The 20,410-nt window shown below is 33.8% G+C and overlaps 5 protein-coding genes and 1 non-coding gene across 6 annotated transcripts in view; 4 read left to right on the top strand and 2 right to left on the bottom strand.

Annotated features, from left to right (window-relative positions):
* LOC111489479 (IAA-amino acid hydrolase ILR1-like 6) overlaps positions 1–2,149 on the bottom strand; it is a 4,847-nt gene extending 2,698 nt beyond the window's left edge. Inside the window, exons 1-2 of the mRNA XM_023137718.1 lie at positions 1,461–2,149; positions 52–177 (exon numbers count right to left, since the gene is read on the bottom strand). Coding sequence (XP_022993486.1) covers positions 52–177; positions 1,461–1,952 — 618 coding nt within the window. The 5' untranslated portion in view covers positions 1,953–2,149. The remainder of the gene's footprint in view (positions 1–51; positions 178–1,460) is intronic.
* A 6,000-nt stretch (positions 2,150–8,149) lies between these two features.
* On the top strand, positions 8,150–8,221 carry TRNAP-UGG. Its single transcript has one exon. It is a non-coding gene; the product is annotated as a tRNA-Pro (tRNA).
* A 1,234-nt stretch (positions 8,222–9,455) lies between these two features.
* Positions 9,456–11,456, top strand: LOC111489156. The gene is made up of 2 exons (XM_023137228.1): positions 9,456–10,305; positions 10,737–11,456. Exon 1 carries the CDS (start codon positions 9,608–9,610, stop codon positions 10,286–10,288), a length of 681 nt encoding a protein of 226 aa, XP_022992996.1. The 5' UTR covers positions 9,456–9,607; the 3' UTR covers positions 10,289–10,305; positions 10,737–11,456.
* Positions 11,457–12,491: 1,035 nt separating this feature from the next.
* LOC111489157 lies at positions 12,492–13,106 on the top strand. Its single transcript, XM_023137229.1, has one exon. It carries the CDS (start codon positions 12,609–12,611, stop codon positions 12,945–12,947), a length of 339 nt encoding a protein of 112 aa, XP_022992997.1. The 5' UTR covers positions 12,492–12,608; the 3' UTR covers positions 12,948–13,106.
* Positions 13,107–13,117: 11 nt separating this feature from the next.
* Positions 13,118–16,265, bottom strand: LOC111489155 (chlorophyllide a oxygenase, chloroplastic-like). The gene is made up of 9 exons (XM_023137227.1): positions 16,105–16,265; positions 15,477–15,710; positions 15,235–15,339; positions 14,880–15,155; positions 14,643–14,790; positions 14,374–14,558; positions 14,181–14,293; positions 13,789–14,083; positions 13,118–13,703 (listed from the first exon to the last, which is right to left on the bottom strand). The coding sequence occupies exons 1-9, from the start codon at positions 16,180–16,182 to the stop codon at positions 13,533–13,535; spliced, it is 1,605 nt and encodes a 534-aa protein (XP_022992995.1). The 5' UTR covers positions 16,183–16,265; the 3' UTR covers positions 13,118–13,532.
* A 615-nt stretch (positions 16,266–16,880) lies between these two features.
* Positions 16,881–20,325, top strand: LOC111489133 (TLC domain-containing protein 2). The gene is made up of 3 exons (XM_023137185.1): positions 16,881–17,214; positions 18,381–18,658; positions 19,860–20,325. The coding sequence occupies exons 1-3, from the start codon at positions 16,965–16,967 to the stop codon at positions 20,172–20,174; spliced, it is 843 nt and encodes a 280-aa protein (XP_022992953.1). The 5' UTR covers positions 16,881–16,964; the 3' UTR covers positions 20,175–20,325.
* The last annotated feature ends 85 nt before the right edge of the window (positions 20,326–20,410 follow it).

Genomic DNA, 20,410 nt, shown 5'->3' with positions numbered 1-20,410 from the left:
AAAAAAAAAAAAAAAAAAAAAAAAAAAAAGAAGGGGGTGTGAAGGGCAAACCTTCAAGAGATGTTCACGATCCTTCAAAATCTTGGCAGCACCAAGGAGCATTGTAACGTGAGCATCATGGCCACAAGCATGCATCTTGCCTGGGACTCTGCTTTTATGCTCCCATTCCACAGCTTCCTGCACCATGTTTTTATGCTCATTCTTTAATGCCATCTTACACTTTCCAAATCTCATAAACAATATCATCTAGAAATTGATCTTATCACCACTCAACTTAACCAAAGATTAACCCGAGGACTAAAATAATTTATAAAAAAAAAAGTTTAGAAACCAAGTAAAATAAAACACTACAAATTCAAGGGTTCTAATGAAAGTAACAACAAACATCAAAATTTAGAGATCAAATTTAATATTTAAACGCAATGTTTAGTGTGTGAAGTTGGATAAATTATCTCAATATCTCAAATTCATATTTGATCGTAAAGATATCAAGAATTTTGAATCTACATCATCAGATATTATGAGAAGGTTTCCATTGAGTGCTTTCACGTGGTTAATTTTGATTGTGTACAACTCAATTGCTACAAAAGCGTAAGTATTCCAAGAAGATTTTATAGATATTATGTCCCACTACTACAACATCAACCTGTGAGAAGATACGACAGATGCCATCCCCACCACTTGCACTTATCCTTTATCCGGAAAATTCATGGGGATAAGCATTGGGCTGACTTTATTCTAAAGAAGAATTAAAATACCATATTTGTAAACCATTTCATTTAAAGCTCTTATTCTTTTTCTAGAACTTAGACCAATTTATGTATATTAAATAAGAGATTTAAACACGTGACAAAAATAGTAAAGTGAGCGACTGTGAAACATAAATCCAAAAATTACAGTACCACTATTATTTGCCTTGAGACAGTAACTGACGCCATATTAGTAAAAGAAAAAAACTCCATGAGTTTTCGAGAATTATTATAGTTTTTAAAATCTAATTCGAAGGCAAAAGAAAATTGACGAAAAGGCATTTAACGATATATTTTTAACATAATCTGAGAATTAGCGTAGAAGTAAAAACATGATATCCTTTTTCACTTTTCTGGAAAAATTGTTGTGTAAGAAGATGTAAAACGAAGAAGCGAGATGGTGGAAATTCAGTTATGGAATATTTGAAAACAAGTTCAATCTGAATTTTGACAGAAAAAACTATTGCGCGAACCTATTTCCAGAAATAGTTTTAATAACAGAGTTTCTTTTCTTTTCTTTTCTCCAAATTCTAATCTCTGTTTTCTTCCTCTTTTTCTCGTTTTCGGTCATGTTGTTTTCAATATCAGGGCAGAGAGAAACATCAAGGCAATCAATCAGTCGTAAATGTGAAAGCAAGTGGAAAAGAAAACGAAAAGTAATCAAAAGCATATAATCAATCATAATCGCGATAACCGATTTTGTAGAAGAACCTGGATTGGAAGAGCATCCATATCGGCCCTAAGAGCAACAAAAGGCGGTCCGCCAGTCCCGATCCAAGCACGAATGCCAGTCTGAGCCAACGGATACTCATAACTAATATCCATCCGGTCCAACTCATCGCGAACCAACTGACTAGTTTCGAATTCTTCGAACGCAAGCTCCGGATTCTCGTGGATTATCCTTCTCACCTTCTTCAACCAATCAACAACCTCCGGCCGCTTCGCCAAACTCAGGATCGCCTCAGAGCAGGCCTCCGTCCAGACCTCGCAGTTCTGAGATTCCAATCGAGTCATCAACGTTCCAACACTCTGATTCTTCAGCGAATTAGAATTCCGCACCGTTTGTAAGCCGCATCCGGCGCCTATTAGAGAAGAGCCGCCATGATCACCGCCGACTGGCGAGAATATCGCGTCGATTAAACAGACTGAGAAGCTCTGAATCGCGATGAAGAAAATTAAGCAAAGTCTTGCAGGAGAGAACATTGTGACGATCACAGAAACTAATCGACGGATGGAGAGGAGGAGAGAAAGAGCGAGAGATTCCGGCGGAGGAGAAATGGAAGAAGAAGCAGAGAAAGAGGGAAAAGTAGAAGAGGGAGGGAGGACGGTGGGGAGAAGCGAGGGAGAAAGAGGGAGGATTTTAAGCACGTGGGAGTGGGAAAGAGGTTAGAGAAAAGGAGAAGGCGAATTTGGTGCACGTGGTAGAATATGATGTGTTACAGAGGTGAGAGAGGGCGTCGAATCGAAGCTGATAGGACCACCACTTTCATTTCAGTGAGACGGCTACACACTCCACCTTTTTCTTTTTTACAATATATTTTATTTTACCTTCAATTATATATATATATATATAATTAAATATTTTTTTCAAAAATTATAATATTATTTTAATTCTCCGTTATTCATACACGATTCCAAACATAGAAATTTGGACATGCACAAGTTTGGTACGAACACATCTCTCCACATTGGTATGATATTGTTCATTTTAAGCATTCGCCCTCATAGCTTTGTTTCGTGTTTCCCAAAAAGTCTCATGTCAAAGAACAGAGTATTCTTTGTTTATAAATTCATGATCATTTTCTAAATTAGACGATCTAAGACTTTCATTATCCAACCGATACTATTCAGGTCCCAATTTTCGAATCTAGTCATCACCGTATGATTGTATATCTCATTTGTTTAAAGTTTCTATCTTTATCTTCCAAAAAAAAAGTTGATAATAAAATTATATACTTTGTTTTGTATTTTTACATTTATTATCATTTTTTTAAAATTAAATTGGGCATAGGTTTTGACTATTCAATTCAGCTTGCTATCTTTTATGAAGTTGATATCTTGTTAGTCTACATTAACATTATTGTACGAAAGTCAATATTTACAAAAATATATCCGTTAATATTAATAAAAATAAATGTTTATATAGTACAGAAACAAAATTGAAATATATTACAAAGTACACGTCAATTAATTGTGGTGGATAATTTTTTTATTTTTTATTTCTTATATCACGCGATTTTGATTTGATTGTTTTATTTGATCTTTATACATAATTTTCATATTAATTTTTAAGACGAGGATAGATTATATACTTTTAAAAATAACCTTCTATGAAAGCAATTCTATATAAATAGAGAATATAATTAACTTTTATTTTTTTTATATGGATTCAATTATAAATTTTTTATTTTTATTTATATGGGTAATTTTGAACTTAAAATAGGTTCGATATCATTGAAACTCAAGTTTGAAAGGAACTCGAACTTGAAATGACAATACATGAACCAACTTAGTCTTGGGACCGAGGTGGCTTTGTTAAGAGATCTATATCTTGCATACCCTTGACCCATAATTCTATGAGTTAGCTTGTAGAAACATAAATGAGTATGACACTTTTTTGTATTATCAATTATTACATTCATTAATTCTAATTAAAAATTTAGAGTTGAAATTTACTAAAAATAAATATCAATAATTATTTTCGAAGATTTTGACTCAACGGTTTAAACCGGACATGTGACTTAATTAAACTCAAAACAAATAAAACCACTTGTCACATCACAGAAAATAAATTATTAAATGCATCGACTTTATATTTTTCTTTAATACAAAGGAATTTTGGCAAAACTATCCACTTAATCATACTTAAATTTTACACTTTTAATTTGTTCAACAAAAAATATATATTCTTAAAAATATTATTTTTTTAAACATAACTGCCCGTACCGATTTTTACTTTCTTTAATTTTAAATAATAACAATAAAATTTTAAAAAATAACCATCGCCTTTGTACTACAAAGCCAATGTGGGCCTACCATTTACCAATACAGGCCCACCTCTTTTTTAAATTGTGTAATTTTTAAATGAAAAATAATCCTTCAATTACTTGTATAGAAAAGTATGTTTTTTACCGCCACAAATTATGTTAACTTTTGAATAAAATGTCCGCCTACTATAATATATTTTAATTAAAGTTGACCTATGTTAAATTGTGTTATAATAATTAATTAAAAATATATTATTTATAAAATATAAAATTGACAATCTGCCAAAACTTTGCATTATTACCCTCACAGTTTAAAAATGTTTGGCTACCTTTTAACTTTTCCACTATGTTCCTGGTCAAACGGTAAAAATTGTACTCAGGTAAAACTAAATCATATGGATATATTTATTTTATTATTAATTTAGTCTTTTAAGGAAAAAAAAGAATTGGATTAGAAAGGCAAGGGGCCATTTTGGAATTTTACAGCTGGGAGAGGGGTTGGTATGTTAGATATCAATTTTCTTTTAATTTTTTTTATTAGATCTTAAATAGCTCATTGTCACACTAAAACTTCTTCTTATTTATTTATTTATTTTAAATAATTAAAATGGTGAGTTTGAAATGTTTTTTTCGAGCTTCCTTTTTTGTCGTTTTTCAAAAAAATAATTATTTGGGGATTTGATGCATAATTAATACTATAAAATGCTAAACCCTTTTACTAATTATGCTTAATTAAGAAACACATTTAATCTAATTTTTGTTTAAAGAATTTAATAATTAATATGTTTTAATTATTTTCGAGTCTTTTAAAATAATTTTCTTAATTTTTTTAATAGAATAAATGAATATATGAGAATTTGACAAAAACAATAAGTATTTTTCACTTAATTCCATCCAATGGCAATTTCGTAATTCAACATTTAATTTGGTCTTATCTTTGTAAATCCATTGAAAATTATTAACGTCCAATCAAAGGGAATATTTTATTTTTCTTAACAGATAGATAACATTAAAATGCTCATTAAAATAAGATAAGGATTAAAATTTCATCTAAAATATCTAATACCTATCATATATATATATATATGTATGTATATTTTCTTATTTATTTATCTATTAAGAAAAAAAAATTATGTTATAAAAAATATATAAAAAAATGATCAATTATAAGTGGGGAAGAAATGATTCAATGAATATGATTAGAGTCCAAAATGGTATCATCAATGACACAAAGGTTTGTTGTTGCTTTTGGACCCATTATTTTACAAATTTGTTCTCATATGAATTAATCCTCCAATCAATTCAACTTCTTTGATTAATATACATCTGTCCCAATCAAATCAAATGCATGGATAATTTATCCTTTGGCCTCTTCATTTTTAATACTTTATTATTATTATTATTATTATTATTATTTTTTTCTTCAAATCAAAGCCATCCTCACCATTCAACTACCTATTTATTCATTTTTCGAATATGTTTTTATTTAATTCAAACTTTGGGTAGTCAAAATAATCGTCTACATATTATTATATTTCAAACTTTACGTAACGCTTCATGTTTATAATTTTAAATTTAGACTCGTTGTAAAATCCCACCTCGGTTGACGACTGGAACGAAACATTCATTATATATATGTGAAAACCTCTCTATGATAGATGCGTTTTTAAATTTGTGAGGCTGACATTGATATGTAACAGGTTAAAACGAACAATATTTGCTAGCGGTTCGTTTAGACTGTTACAAATAATATCAGAGCTAGTCCCTGACGATACGAGACATTGGTTGGAGTAGACATAGACCCTCTCCTTAATAGACGCGTTTTAAAACCGTGAAGCTGACGGCAATATGTAATGGATCAAAGCGAATAATATTTACTAGCGATGGACTTGGGTACTTATGATACTTTTTGGTTTTAGTATTTCTCATCATCTCTTCTAACATTACCGTGGTATTTACTTGTGTGGAAGTTTCTATGATTAAAAATAATACTCATAAACCAACACCAGATGCATCAAGTATAACACGTTTAACTTTAAAGTTATTAGAGTTAAATTATCGAAAAATAAATTAGAGCTACAGTCAATTATTTTAAATGTTTTTTACATAAAAACATATAATATTTTATCTAATAAAATTAAGATAGATTATATTAATATCATATATAAATAATATAATATTTAAAAAATTAAACTTTAGAAACTAAATACGCATCAATTATAATCCATCGATTAAACAAATAAATATTTAATTTTGGATTATTTAGCCATTTAAATAATTATTGGGGTGCTTTAATAAAATGTATAGATTTAACGTTTAATTATAATTAATAACGGATTCATTTCAAACCATCAATATATTCAACTAATTTTAAAAAGTAGTGATTGCTCCATTAATATTTAATCTTTATCTAAATTAATTAAAAATATTTTTTTTACGAAAAATATTAATAAAATAATATAAGTTTTTATAAAAGAAAATATATTAAAAAAATTTAATAGCTCAAACCATAAAGCTGTTGGTGGAGGACGGTGAGTAATATCGATAGTTACGTTAAAATTTATGGAAAATTCCCATTAAAATGTAATTAATTCAACATATTATTAGTTAGTCTGAAATAGCAATTTAATTTTTTAAACAGAATATGTAACAATTCTATTTTGGTATAATTTAATTCATAAAATTTTTAATACATAGTAATAGTTCATATAATTTAATATTTGTATCTAATATATAAATGAATATTTTTTAATTTTTGTATCTCGGTAAATTATGTCTAAAATAATTGTATTTATAAAAGTATAGAGTTTGAAATGTTGCAAAATAAAATTTAATACTCCAATAAGATTTTTCATGTTAAAAAAAATTAATTTATATGGACTAAATATAAAACTTATAGATTAAAATGTTTTTAATCGAAATAGAGGGATTAAAATTTGAAAATTAAATCATTCTTGTTTTTTAAATTTAATAATCTAATCTACCAATTTTTATATTAGTTTTTTTTTTTCACAATAAAAAAAATTTAAAATAAGAAGTATTAATAAATAATTATTTAAGAACATAAAATTGAAAATAAAATCACTATGGCCTTCATTTATTTCGTTTTCTAAATAATTTATTTCACGAGATTAAATTTATAATTTAACATTTTCTATATAATTAATTAGGTAGGGATATAAGAGACCATCAATGAATTTAATTGTATATATTATATATGTAATTATAATAACTCTCCTATATATATTATATATATATATATGTAAATAAATAAATAAAACGCTAAGAATAATTCAAAAGTTATCCACCTCTTGTCAATCATTATTAAATTTTGGATCCAATGATTTGATTTAATATATTTAACATTTTTTTTATTAGTATGAAGAGAGCTATGAGTCATCACTCCACCGACATAGAATAAAAAAATTAAATATATAAATTTGGAACTAAAAAATGAAAATGATAAAGCTGAAAATAAGCCAAAAAATAACTAGGAAAAAAGAAAAAATTATTTGTTATTACAAATACCTTAAACGTTAAAAAATAATGCAAATTATAATTTATTTTTATATATTAAAGTACTAACTCAATCATGTAGCTCAACCAATTTATATAAAGGTGGCAAATTTATTAATCAACTTTAAAGTTTAAAAATATATAAAAAGAATTATAATTTGTATATTAAATAATGAAATTTAAACTGAATGTAAAATTGTAGTATTTATTCAAAGTTAAAATTTAATTAAAATTGAATGTATACATTGTTTTAGGTCAACTGAAATAAATTGAAGAGAAAGGTAATTGTGGTGGGTGTAAAATCAACATTAATGGAGTGTCTGGGTCTCTCAATTTGAGGGTACTACAATTGCCATGCCCCATATGATGGGGCGACACAATTTCGGACTCTCCCTCTTTATAATCATTTCCAACCAACTATTATTATTATTATTTTTCCTATATATATATTCTTAATTTCTTCTCTATTTATTTATTCACTCTATTTTAAAATCAGTTTTCAATATTACATTTCATTTTGAAATCGTGAGATTTAATATATTTTATTAATTTTAACAGTGCATTTTCTTTTTCTTTGTTTTTAATGGTGTAAAAATTAATTCGAAATAGTATTAGGTTACAAACCAACCATTTATTTTTTTGTTTGTTGAATTTTTTTCTATAATTTATTATGAAAATAACATATTATGAAAATAACATACGAACAAAAATCAGAAAAAAAAAAAAAACTCATAATATTTAGTTAATATGTCTATTTTTTTTTCACCTGATTTTATTTTATTTATTGCTTTAGTTATTTAAAAAAACGAACATAATCTAAAATATAAATGGGCCAAATAGTGGAAGCTTCAAATATTTAGGTATTATATAATTTTATTAAGTATTATGTTATATGAAGGGCATTTGGTCTAGTGGTATGATTCTCGCTTTGGGTGCGAGAGGTCCCGAGTTCGATTCTCGGAATGCCCCTCCTTTTTTCTCTCTCTAATTACTAGCTTTTTATTATTTTTTTCCCTCTTGTAAATGGGCTGATTTCAGGCCCAATATTTAGTTCCTAAAACCCAGTCCAATTGTTAGAGCGTTACTGATATTGGATCCAACGGCCCAATGAAACGATACAATAAGGCCCATTTGGTTCGTCACAAACTCAGCCCAGCTCCACAAATGAGTAAGAGTGCGGTATACCATTGATTCTTTTGATGGTTTTCTCGGTTTCGAATAGTATATGAGCGGAGCGAGAGCGACTAGAGTTTACTTCAGGAATAGAGGTTTTTGATGTAGTTGCGCACGTTTTTGCTTTTTTCATCGAGATTGGGAAGATCGAAAAGAATATTTGTGTCAGATTTTTAAATCTTATAAATATCAAAATGACTAGTTAGTTTGAATTTGTCGTATTTTTTAAAATAAATTTCTACTTATCAATTATTATACTTAAATTTCATAGGATAGAAATTATATTTTATCAATTATTCTAATTAATTACCCCAACAGTGAGTCTAACTCAACTCAGATATCCTCATGCAATATATTCTTTTATATGTGGCCAACAACTTTTTTATCTCGCTTGTTATTTAGTCTGTCTAGTACTTTTTGATAGGGACCACCCAAAGCTCTCTCATAGATTGAATTATATAGCGCTTTTAAGTGTTACCTAGGTTTGGAGCTTACTTTTTCTAAGTTGATGTTCGTAAGTACACGTGTCATTACCTCATTGGTCAAATGTTTGAGGGATTATCCCATAGCTAATTTACAAATATATCCATATATTTAGTTCTTAAACTTTTAAATTATAAATTTAGACCTAAAATTATAAAATTCAAATTACATCCCATAGCTAATTATTTTTTAAAAATTTTAAATCTATAGACATAAAATTAAAATTTAAAAAATATTAGATAAAAATAGAAACTATTATCAAAAAGTATATATTTGTAATTTACAATAATAATAATAAATTACATTTATTTTATGTCTAATAATAATTTTATTTAAATTACAAATGTATCACAAGATTTCAAATTTCCTAAAAAGATTCTATCAGATATAAAATTTAAATGGGTAATTATAAATTTAAAAATTAAAAAATAAATTTAGACAAATTTCCGGAAGGGGTATATTTGTAATTTAGTAAAGTGATAATATGAATAAAAACTAGAGTTTGTGACCCATTGAAACGCTGCGTTGTTTGTTTTCCCAATCCCAACAGCCTCCTTTTTCCATATTTATAAATTCACTCTGTATCCGAAACTAAATAACCCAACTCCCACTCTCTTCTCTTCTCATAATTTTTTCTGTTATTCGTCTTCTTCATTCCGCTCTCTGGTTTTCACGCTACTGGACCGTACTTGAACTGCCATGGCCATGGATACTCTCTACGAATACCAGATATGGCAACCTGAAGAAGGTGAAGATGATATTAATTTTGCCATTTCCAATTCTCACTTGCTTCCCTGTGACTGTTTCCTTTTCCACCTTCGCTTTCGCCATGTTCTTCAGTCAAATCACTCTCAAGAATTTCACACTCTCCTAAATTCCTCCCTATCTTCGTCCTTGATACCTTGCGATGTCTTTCTCGCCAGTGGCTCCAGTATCCTGATTGCTGTTTTCTCCGGCACTGGCGTCGCGCAAGACTTCTTGGACGCGGCAGTACCGGACGTTCTGTCCGTCGCGGCTGATATCGTTTGCAATCCTCTTAATGCTGGCCGTCGGATATTTCCGTTGGCGGTGTCTGTTTTAGTCGTTTCGCTGTACAATGAACGCGAGGAAATTGGGCGAGTTTTGCGGGAATCATCAGAGCAAGCGTTTAAAGCGTCGCCGGCGTGTGCGTCGGCTATCGAAGGTTTGAAGAACTTGGAGATTGATGTCCATGGAGAGTTGTTGATCGGAGAATGCAGAATATGTTTGGATGAATTGATGAACGGAATGGAAGTTACGCAATTACCGTGCGCTCATTTTTACCACAGAGAGTGTATCGTCAAATGGCTAGAGACGAGTCATTTGTGCCCGTTGTGCCGCTACGCAATGCCATTGAGCTGATTGGATAGAATTTGCAGGTATCAATGATCGTACATGATGTAATTGAATTTACCACGGGAAGGCATGGTCAAATTTTGATTGAGAATTGAATTTGATTCTACATTTTTTTCTAATTGAGCAAAATTCTTGAACCCTAGCTGGTAACGACCTGTTATCTACCAGAATCGTAATGGTAGATGAGATGCACATGAATACTACACAGATTGCATCTTCAATTATTAGCAGAAATTAAATTTAAGTTTGAAATTCATTAGCGCTATGGCTACTACACATGATACATCTCACTTGTTCTACTCCTATCTGGTAGTTCCCTGTCTATGGTCTACTGAATTTTTTGCTTATTACCCTGTCCCGGTTCCATTGTCTGGTCTATCGTTGAAGTTGTAACAACAAAATTTGTTAAGATATTTTGAAATTCTTATTGAACTTGTTATTCAATTTATTGCAGGAAGCTAACCATACAATGTATAATTATCGCTTGTTGAGTACTAGGAAGACATGAATTGACTGAAGACGAAGAACCAGACTAGTTTTTGTTTGTTTTCAACTTAGCTGATGTAGAGGAGCAAGAAAATAAGGTGGACTGGTTCTTGAAACTCCTTTGACCATGAAACACTGAGAATCTAACAGATAGCAGGATGTGACATAGAAGTTCATTACGAAGGTTGACTATGATATTAGGATGCTGATGAAACCTTGGGGTCGCCACTCTATATCTTCATCTGTGTTTTGAATAAAAGCTCGTCAGAGAAGATTTTGATGGGGCAAATCCAACCAGAATGGCAACCATCTTTATGGGGCAAAAGGGGGTCAATATCTTTATTTTTGGACAAGCTTTGGCCAAGGGAAATTTGCAGATAGCCAGATAGTGGCTGGAAGAGATAAACATAGAGAGCAGGAAGGTGGAATAATTCTCTTTGCGCACTCCAGCAGAAATGCCTAAGCCAATACATTGCTAGCCCAGAGGTGAATCATATCATTTGTGTCTTGATGAAGCAAAATATTAAGAACAAGTCTTTATTTCCATTACTCTGATATATATAGCCAAGGTAGTTTATCAAATATTTAAAGTTGATTTTTGGCTTCTGTTCAACCAGAGCAAATACTAGTTACTTCAAGGGGACGAAACATGTTAGGAAATGTGGACTTTCCAAAGGCCTCATACTTATAAATCGCGAAACTCCCTCTAACCTGAGAGGTCTATGAAGCCTTTGAATGGTCTCTCCCCTGGACAATACACCCTTTGTCTACTTTGGAGACTCACAACTTCTTTACATTTGAAGATTCTATTGGTCTGTGAACTTACAGGTTCCTCGTGGTGGTTGTTCGAAAATCACTGGCCTTTTGTCAAAGAACAAAGGGCCATTTTCAAGAACTCTTTGCTTATCATTGGGAGTTCCGAATATGCTTAAGTAAATGTTCCCTCGACGTTTTCAATCCTTACATTTTTTTTCGAAATTCCAAATCTTTGCCATTATAGATCGAAAGGCCTCCACATTCACCATATTTGATGTCAAGATTTTGCAGACTAGTGCGTTCTGTAGCTTCTTTTCTATGTCATTTATCAGATCATCTTCCTCCATTTCGAACGGCAGAGACAAGGTCTAGGCATCTGTCTAGCTAGGAACCAGCTATTTGTAGTCCGTTTGTTACCCACAGGATTTTGAGGTATCTATTAGATCCTACCTCATCATAAATGATCCTATTTGTTAGTGTTCGATGAAAATAAGGTAAACAATACACCTAATAACTGGTCCGATTTATCAGGATTTCATTTTTTTTTTAAAAAAAGTTATTTTAAACTGGGCCGATTTTGTAAAAATTTTGAGATTAAAACAATTATTATAAAATATTTTCCTATTTTAAATTTTTAATATGATCTGACAATATTTACGTGATTCTAAGATCAAAGATTGCGAATTTTGAAGTATTAAGACTTCTCATACTTATTTTGAAGTGTTACTTCAAAAAGATTTGAAGGAACTGTAACTTTAAGCGTTTCCTTTATTTGACACTTTTTCTAAAATTAGGATTAAGTTTTTCGGGGAAGAAAGTGATGAGTAAAAGAAGGGGTTAAAACGGGTGACCGGCTGCACAAGGAAACGTATCTTATTTGACCATTTTTTAAGACATAAGATTAAATTTTTTAGGTAAGGAAGTGCACAGTAAAAGAACGGGTTAAAACGGGCGACCGGCTGCACAAGTTTGATGGAATGGAACCCCTCCGAAACCTCCAGACTCTCCTGAACTTATGAAACCGCCTCTTCCCTCCCAATAAATAAACCCATTGTCTCTCAAAAATCGCTGTAAGAGAAACAAAATGTTCTTCTTCTTCGTCGGGGGTTTAGAGCAACAAGTTCGCCAGCTCCTCAAATCCGCCGCCGGCCGGTGCATAAACTGCAACTCGCCTGCCGATCTCGTTAACTATGAGAAAGTTCTGAAGCTTTTCTTTGTTCCGGTGTGGCGGTGGCCGGGAAAAGAGCCACTGATGCACTGCAACAACTGTAACCTCTTTTTCCCTCGGTCGTTCTCTCCGCCCCCAATTTCCGATCAATCGACGCCACCAGCCGCTCTTTCAAGGACCCTTCGTTGCCGTTCATGTAACAAAGTAGTGGAGCCCGACTTCAGTTTCTGCCCTTTCTGTGGTTTTTCCTTGTAAATTTCAAAAGTTTTAATAGCTGCTTCTTGTTTACTTCTGCTTCAAATAATTTGAAATATCATATAGCCTCGTCTGTTAGTAATCAAAATGGTGTCTGGTTCTGTAATTTGTTCTTGAAAAACTGCTTCTTTTGAATGAGAAATTGCTGGAATCAGTATGGAGATCGAAGATTGAGAACGAAAAAACTTTATTATCAACCGTTCAATTTCTTCGTGTTGAAGATGCACACAACAAAGCATACTCGTATACTTTTACAAGCCTAAAACAATGACCCTTGGGGGTGGGGGGCTCGGGAGAAGCATACCGAAAGCAAAGCAGAAGCACTTAAAAGCTAAGCCAATCAAATTGATATAGCAATCTCTAAATTACGTGGGGATTCTTCTCTGCTTTCATATGATTTTCTTCTTACAGCTTCTGCAAAGTCCAATTGAGAGCGATCTTCTCAGAAGTGGAAGCTGAAGGAAGGGAGGGATGGAGGGTAGGTTGGTATTGTCTCAGCCAGCAATTTTAAGCTTTGAAAAAGATGGGGATTTGTGTTTATGGGGTCCTAAGAAGTGTTTGAAGTTAACTAAGTTTGAATACCGTTCAATTTGATTTGCTGAAGGGTAATTGTTTTGCTCCTTCCTCTACTGCATTTCTCCATAGCCTATATCTTACGCCAAGCTTATCATAAGAAACTGGCATGTTCCAAATATTTGCTCCGTTCAGCATTCTTTCTTGCTGACCAATAACGAGCCTCAAGTCCTCATTCAACACCTGCATGAACAGCAAAAAGAAAGAATCCCTCTTTTAGAATACGATCATGAATAGCTATAAAACTATTGTGTGATGAGAATTTTACCTGTTCTGCAAAATGTCTCCAGAGATAGTGCATGAAGGGAATATTCTTCAACACAGGAGCAAAATCCAGTGACATTCTGTACAGGAGTCTTGTCTTCTGTCTTGTTGAAGGCAAGCACACATGGAGTTGATGAAGATGTGTTGAGCATTCTCTGGTAGTTTGACCTTCTAGCTTTCCTGGCTTGGAGATCCCTATAGTAGATAGCACCATACAAGGTGGTCGAAACTCCATGTCGATCGGGTAAGGGTCCCAGTATCCTTGGAGCCCAGATGCAGGGGTTAAAAATTTCACCAAGCTGCGAGTTGGATAGAGTAGAGATTAAAGATCAGTTTTTAAGACCTTTTTAACTCATAACTTTGAGTTCCATAGTTATGATATTGACCAAACTGTACCTGGGTACGCTCCATCCTTTTGCAAAAGTGGAAGTATGAGTAAAAGGTGCATGAGCAAGATCCAGAAGGTTATCTAGCAGTAATCCATGCTCCACTGGGATTTCAATGACGAGCTGCCATATGCACTTACAGTTTAGCTGAAGAAGACTTCATGCACATTCATCATTTACAACTCAATCGCTATGAAAATTACCTCAGCATGGATTTGAAAACCAGGAGGAGGTTGTAGAGAAGGAAGATTGGCTGCTGGAGGATCATTACCAGGCCAAACCCAGATCATTCCTTCTTTTTCGAAACATGGCAAAGACTTTATTTTCACATTTTGTAGTCGCGTTGATGGCATTTTCTCACATTTTCCGTCTGTTGAGTATTCCCAACCTGATATTTCAACTAATGAGATTTCTGTTTTTATTAAGCCAGGCTTTTGAGTTTCCCGAGTATATTCCTTTTAGTAAGACTAACCATGGTAAGGACACTGGACTCGTCCGTCGTTGACAGAACCGAGGTGAAGAGGGCATGCCCTATGTGCACAAGTGTTTCGTATGCATCCAGGATTGCCATCCTTTCCACGGAAAAGAACCCATGGTTCTTCAAAACAATCAAATGGGACCTAAAATAGATGATGAATTAGTAAGAGGACACCCAAAGTAAGTTGAATTCGTAAGGTATTGGATGAGCTGATATGTAGGATTATCCTACCATTGTGTCATCTTTCAGATCACTGGAGAAAGCAACAGGATACCAGAAGTTCTTCAAGCGGGGATGATACGGTTGGGTCGGTCCTGATACGTTCAAGCTTTTCTTTGGCGATCTTCTATTCACAGAATCATGAGATTGTGTCGAAGTACCAGGCGAGGTAGATGGGGTATCCAATTCCGCTGTGTTTCTGTCTTGTAACAGCCTATCATGCACCAATTCTTCCATGTAAGCTAGTTTATCTAACGCAGTGGCAACCCGTGCTTCAGATATATGAACCTGTTCATGTTGGTTCATGAGTGGTCAAAACATGATAATGGTAGAAATAGGATAAGAATTGACAAGAAGCGTTACATACCTGTCTGTGCGCTTCTGCCAACTCGTCCTGTAATCCAGCAAGCTCCTTCTTCATTGTTCCAATAGATTTATAGTCACGAGCTAGAGGATTTAGAACTTCCACAACCTAAAGCAATATTTAAGCCACAAACATTCAGAACAAAACATGTTTCAAAAAGAAAGATCAACCTAAAGGTAATTTTATGGAAGATCAACCAACTGCATGAACAAGAAAATGAAGTAGTAGAATGAGATTGGAGGAACCTTTTCATGGAGAAGCATGATTGTAAGAACATCTTGCCGAGCTCGCCAATCACAGTATTGAATGTCATATCTAGCCACTTCCAGAGCTTGATTAACATCTAAGAACTTCCCTTTACATTGAGGAACCTTTGTCCTTGGATCTTCCACGTCAAATAGCGTTTCCCAACCACTCTTCCTCTCTATAGCTCCTTCATCTCCAAACACAGCAAACACTCTAAATCCTCCTTTCACACTCTGAAATCCAACACTCCACAATATCAAACCGTAACATTCAAAGTGGAACGAAAATTTAGAACCTCAGGGCCAATCGTTTATCACAGTTTTAACACGACAATGCATCAAACATCTGTTAATCCACATATTTTGCCCTATGGTTAGTTATAGAAAGCGATCAAATCGTTTAATCCATCACATTACTCACTTAGAAGCTCCTCCTATAGCAACTAAAGAAACTCACAAGTATGAACAGAGGAAGCAGCCAAGTTTGGTAATCAAAAGTACTACGAAAACTGAGCTCCATGAAACCAATTAGCAGAAAAATGTACGTCGAAATGACCAAATGGACTCTCAATCGACAACCAGATATCAAAAACAAATTGAGGGACGTTCAAAGAAAAGAACCACGCACCTTCCTAAAATTGAGCTTCGGAGATTTAGAAATATAGATCGGCAACGAGAGAGCTGCAGCCGTTGCTACGACGGTCATCGCGTTTGAACTGTGAAGCTGAGAGAGAGAGAGGGAGAGAGAGGGCTGAGAGAGAGAGAGCGAAATGAAAATTCTTGTGAGAGAGATATCATTTTGGGGATTTTAGCGATAAGAGGCGGTTGTACTCCGCGATCTCAGCTGGCCTTCCAAGGTCTGCCACGTGGAAAATAGTGGGCACAATTTTATTACACGTGGCATACTCCACATCCACATGCTTCTTTTTTGTGAGAGCGAGTATCTTCCCCGAGTGGGCCCCCGACATCCTGCCAGCTCGGATTGCAAAGATATCCTATCTCTTTCTCAATTTCTCTAATCTATTTCCAATTCCAACTTCGTGGGTTTCTTTCGATTGGTGCACTTGTCGAGTACGTAATTTTGGTCACCGTCAAATCTGGTCCGTCCATCTGTGCCGATCTAGATATCGTCTAGCTCATCTAAAAAACTATTTTGTTTTTCTTTTTTGTTATAAATTAGTTTAAAAATAATAATTAGATATAAAAATAAATGACAAAAAAAGGTAAGAGAATATTTTGCTCTAAATTTTAATTGTATTAATTAGATTAATTTGTATTAATTAAACTCTCTAAATCTTTGAAAAGTGGTCAGAAAATAAATGGGCCGAACAAATAGCCCAACCGTCGGAATCGCTTTACGCTCAATTCGCTAGCGTTATCGGGCCACCGTTTACCGTGGGGACCGGTACCCGTCTTCATTTCTGTTTCTGTCGATTCTCGTCTTCACCAGAAGATACAGAACAGGCGATTGAGCTCCATAGCGAATTAATGGCGGGGAGGACGGTGTTGAAGGAGGAGAGCAGGGCAGGAAGCTTCTTCTCCGCGACATTAGTGCTTTGGACAGTCTCTCTTTGGTTCGAAATTCTGTTCGACAGGCGCTTCGAGCTGCTCTACCTCGTATTCGGAGCTCTGTTCTACCAATCCGCCAATTCGGCCATTCGATTTCTTATTTCTAAGGAACCTCTCGTAGTCAACACCGCTGTCTCTCTCCTTCACTCTATTATCACTTCTGCTTCAGGTTCTTTGCCTACTCTTTTACCCTTTGTTGCTTGTTTTCCCTTCTACTTCTCTGTGAGTGAATTCATACCTTCACTTGTTGTTTTTCGTCATACACGACTGCCTTCCTTATTTACTGTTTGATTCTTTGTTTGGTGGTTACTTCTTTGGCTTGCTTGAAGGTTTAGCAATGGAATAATAAACTTTATTTTCATTATAAGATAGACTGAGAGTTGATCGTGTTTTGTTATTGCAAGTTCTGTGTTGTAAGCTGTGTGAATTATTAGTTATTAATGGTGAATGAGAGTTTGCAAGTGTGCTGTTGTTTCTGGAAATCGGGATGTGGTTCAGTGCGTGTGCTACAGTGGGTTGTTTGAGACAATGAACCAAGCGCAAATGAATTTTTTTGGAGTCCTTTTCCAGCACCAAGAATATTTAGAGTTTGTTCTTTAATCCTGTAGCATTACTTTGGTCAAATTATAACACTAAACCCCAATTTTTAAGCTTAATTTCTTGAATTTTAATTGAGATTTAGAAATAGTTAATATTACCTTTTGTTATATCCAAAATCAATCCGAAATAACTTAAAATCAATTCAAATGATATGAAAATGGTGATTGAAAGTGTAAATCAAACATTAAATTGATTTTGAATGATTAAATACTTGATTTGGAGTGATTTTGAACATGACAAAAATGCACTAAGTTGTCTTCCTCACACGAATTCAGTTAAAATTAATTCAATCGACAAAAACTAAACAAAATAAATTTTAAATTTAGATACAGATCAGTCTAGAGGGCCATCCGTAGGACCTGTTAATCATAATGAAGATCTCTAACCTCAATACTCGTTTAAATCAAACAGGTCATTGTCATCTTGCTACACTACACAAAACAGTTCTAACCCAGACTATTATGTGATTAAAGGTTGTTTGTCAACCAAGAAAATGTCTAAAAACTCATGAATGATTAGAGAGATTCTCTCTTTGATTCATTAGCAAATTCTTTGAATTGTTGAAGGTTGAGGAAAGCCTAAAGGTAAACTAACTATTTAATTGCTAGGGGAAAGGCTGCTAGGTTGGCCTTGGTTGCCACTTTATTCCAACCCAAAGGGCTTTTATTTTCTGAATTTCAATAGTTAATCCTATTCTTTGGGCCATCTAGTTAAGTCATCTTTATTTAATTGCAGTGTTGTTTATTTTGGTGAATCGGTGGCTGAGTCATGGTTTGGACGGGATGTTTGAGCATTCACAGTTGTTTGGAGGAACATGGCCATGGGCTTATGCAGCTTTGTGCTTCTCATGTGGTTATTTTGCATATGATCAGTGGGACATGCTGCAATACCGATTATACAGTGGCTGGATCCCTGCCATCTTGGTTCATCATCTGGTTCTCCTCATTTGCTTTACACTTGCTTTGTATAGGAATGTCACCATCAATTATCTCATTCTCACTCTCATTTGCGAGGTATGCATTAGTTTTTTCTTGCAAGATGTGCCTTATGAATATGCTGCTTTCTTTCTTTTTGTTTGTGGTTCTTTTTGGGTCTTTGCATCTCCGTTACCTTCATTGATATGGATCACGACGATGAAGGGCTTAATCACTTTGACATAGACACAAACATGAATTCCGAGTATTTTGCAAGCTTATCAGATTTAAGTCGTTTTTCAAAGAAACGTAATAGATAGATACTTTATCTAGTGTTGTTGGCTTGAACCGTCCTCATTCTATTGTGGCACCTTCTTTCTTTTTCTGACTTCTTTTTATAGCACTTTCTCCCCCTAACTTCTCTTTCCATTCACGTTTTCACGTTGATCTCCCGCTTCACACAGTTTCTATCACCTTACACTCTGTCTTAGTTAACCATTCTCTTACTAGCTCTCTTCATGTGTAGACTTCCCATGACTAGTCTCTCTTTGTATATTTCTTCGATTTTGAATCTATTTCTACACAATTTGTGAGATTCCACATCGATTGGAGAGGAGAACGAAGTATTTTTTTATAAGAGTGTGGAAACCTCTCCCTAGCATACGTGTTTTAAAACCTTGAGGGGAAGCTTGGAAGGGAAAGCCCAAAGAGGATAATATCTGCTAGCGATGGGCTTGGACTGTTACAAATGGTATCAGAGCCAGACATCGAGTAGTATGTCAGCGAGGAAGTTGGGCACCGAAAGGGGGTTGATTAGGGGTCCCACACATTGTTTGGAGAGAGGAACGAGTGTCAGAGAGGACGTTGGGCACCGAAGGGGGGTGGATTGTAAGATCCTACATCGGTTGGAGAGAGGAACGAAACATTATTTATAAGGGTGTAAAAACCTCTCCCTAGCAAACACGTTTTAAAACCTTGGGCTGTTACACAACTTCTCCTACTAAGGTCACTCTACACACCACCTCTCACTAATTTTCTTTATTAATTTATTGATATGGAGATGCACATACATACACCCATATGTAATGTTCAAATCAAAGAGCATGCTTTCTTTGGGGGTAAAAAACAGTCATCTTAGTTAGCAAGTGCAAGAGAGCGAGCTTGTAGTTTCTTTGCACGTTTGGAAGGACTCTAGAAGCCAATCATATCTATTCTTAGAATCAAATCAAGTTTTCATGTTAAATTTGACTTCCAGCTTTTGATCTGCAAAACTGAAACAAGAATCATTGTGATGTTTCAGCTGCATTCTATCTTCCTCCACGTAAGGCGATTGCGACGGATGGCTGGTGTTCGTGACGCCGAGAGCTTTATCGTGAAAGTCGAATGGACTCTGAACTGGCTAACGTTCATTTTCGCAAGGTTTGTACCTCACATTCTCATTACTGCTAAGCTCATCATGGATGCTTCCAAGTTTGATAAAGGCGTAGAGCTGCCGCTTGCACTGTTTGGGATGGCTGCAATGAACTTGCTGAATGTTTTTCTTGGCATTGATCTCTTCAACGCTGTAAAGAAAGAGAGTAATTATCAGAAAAATGATCATTTTCATCATGAATGAAGGCCAACATGGTGGAAATTGTATTTGTTCTTTGTATTATATTGTAAGAAAATGCTGAACAGAAGACGATTCAGGAGAAATTTATGTAACACTGAATACAAATTTGTGTAAAATCAGTTTAATATTTAGTTAAAGAAATTTAGTACTATTATTATTGATTTTTAATATTTTTACAAAAAAAAAAAAAAAAAAAAAAAAAAAAAAAAAAAAAAAAAAAAAAAAAAAAAAAAAAAAAA

This window comes from Cucurbita maxima, unplaced genomic scaffold (assembly GCF_002738345.1).
Source record: "Cucurbita maxima cultivar Rimu unplaced genomic scaffold, Cmax_1.0 Cma_Scf00014, whole genome shotgun sequence".
Lineage (NCBI taxonomy): Eukaryota > Viridiplantae > Streptophyta > Magnoliopsida > Cucurbitales > Cucurbitaceae > Cucurbita > Cucurbita maxima.
This window is presented reverse-complemented; position numbering and strand designations above follow the sequence as displayed.

What these genes read in the sequence shown, in the direction of transcription:
- LOC111489156 (XM_023137228.1), top strand. Translation starts at nt 9,608, where the DNA reads ATGGCCATGGATACTCTCTACGAATACCAGATATGGCAACCTGAAGAA.
- LOC111489157 (XM_023137229.1), top strand. Translation starts at nt 12,609, where the DNA reads ATGTTCTTCTTCTTCGTCGGGGGTTTAGAGCAACAAGTTCGCCAGCTC.
- LOC111489155 (XM_023137227.1), bottom strand. Translation starts at nt 16,182, where the DNA reads ATGACCGTCGTAGCAACGGCTGCAGCTCTCTCGTTGCCGATCTATATT. An exon ending in CGAAGCTCAATTTTAGGAAG is followed by an intron (nt 15,711 to 16,104) that starts GTGCGTGGTTCT and finishes GTTGGATTTCAG; the next exon opens with AGTGTGAAAGGAGGATTTAG. An exon ending in TGGCAGAAGCGCACAGACAG is followed by an intron (nt 15,156 to 15,234) that starts GTATGTAACGCT and finishes CAACATGAACAG; the next exon opens with GTTCATATATCTGAAGCACG.
- LOC111489133 (XM_023137185.1), top strand. Translation starts at nt 16,965, where the DNA reads ATGGCGGGGAGGACGGTGTTGAAGGAGGAGAGCAGGGCAGGAAGCTTC. An exon ending in TATTATCACTTCTGCTTCAG is followed by an intron (nt 17,215 to 18,380) that starts GTTCTTTGCCTA and finishes ATTTAATTGCAG; the next exon opens with TGTTGTTTATTTTGGTGAAT. An exon ending in TTCTCACTCTCATTTGCGAG is followed by an intron (nt 18,659 to 19,859) that starts GTATGCATTAGT and finishes GTGATGTTTCAG; the next exon opens with CTGCATTCTATCTTCCTCCA.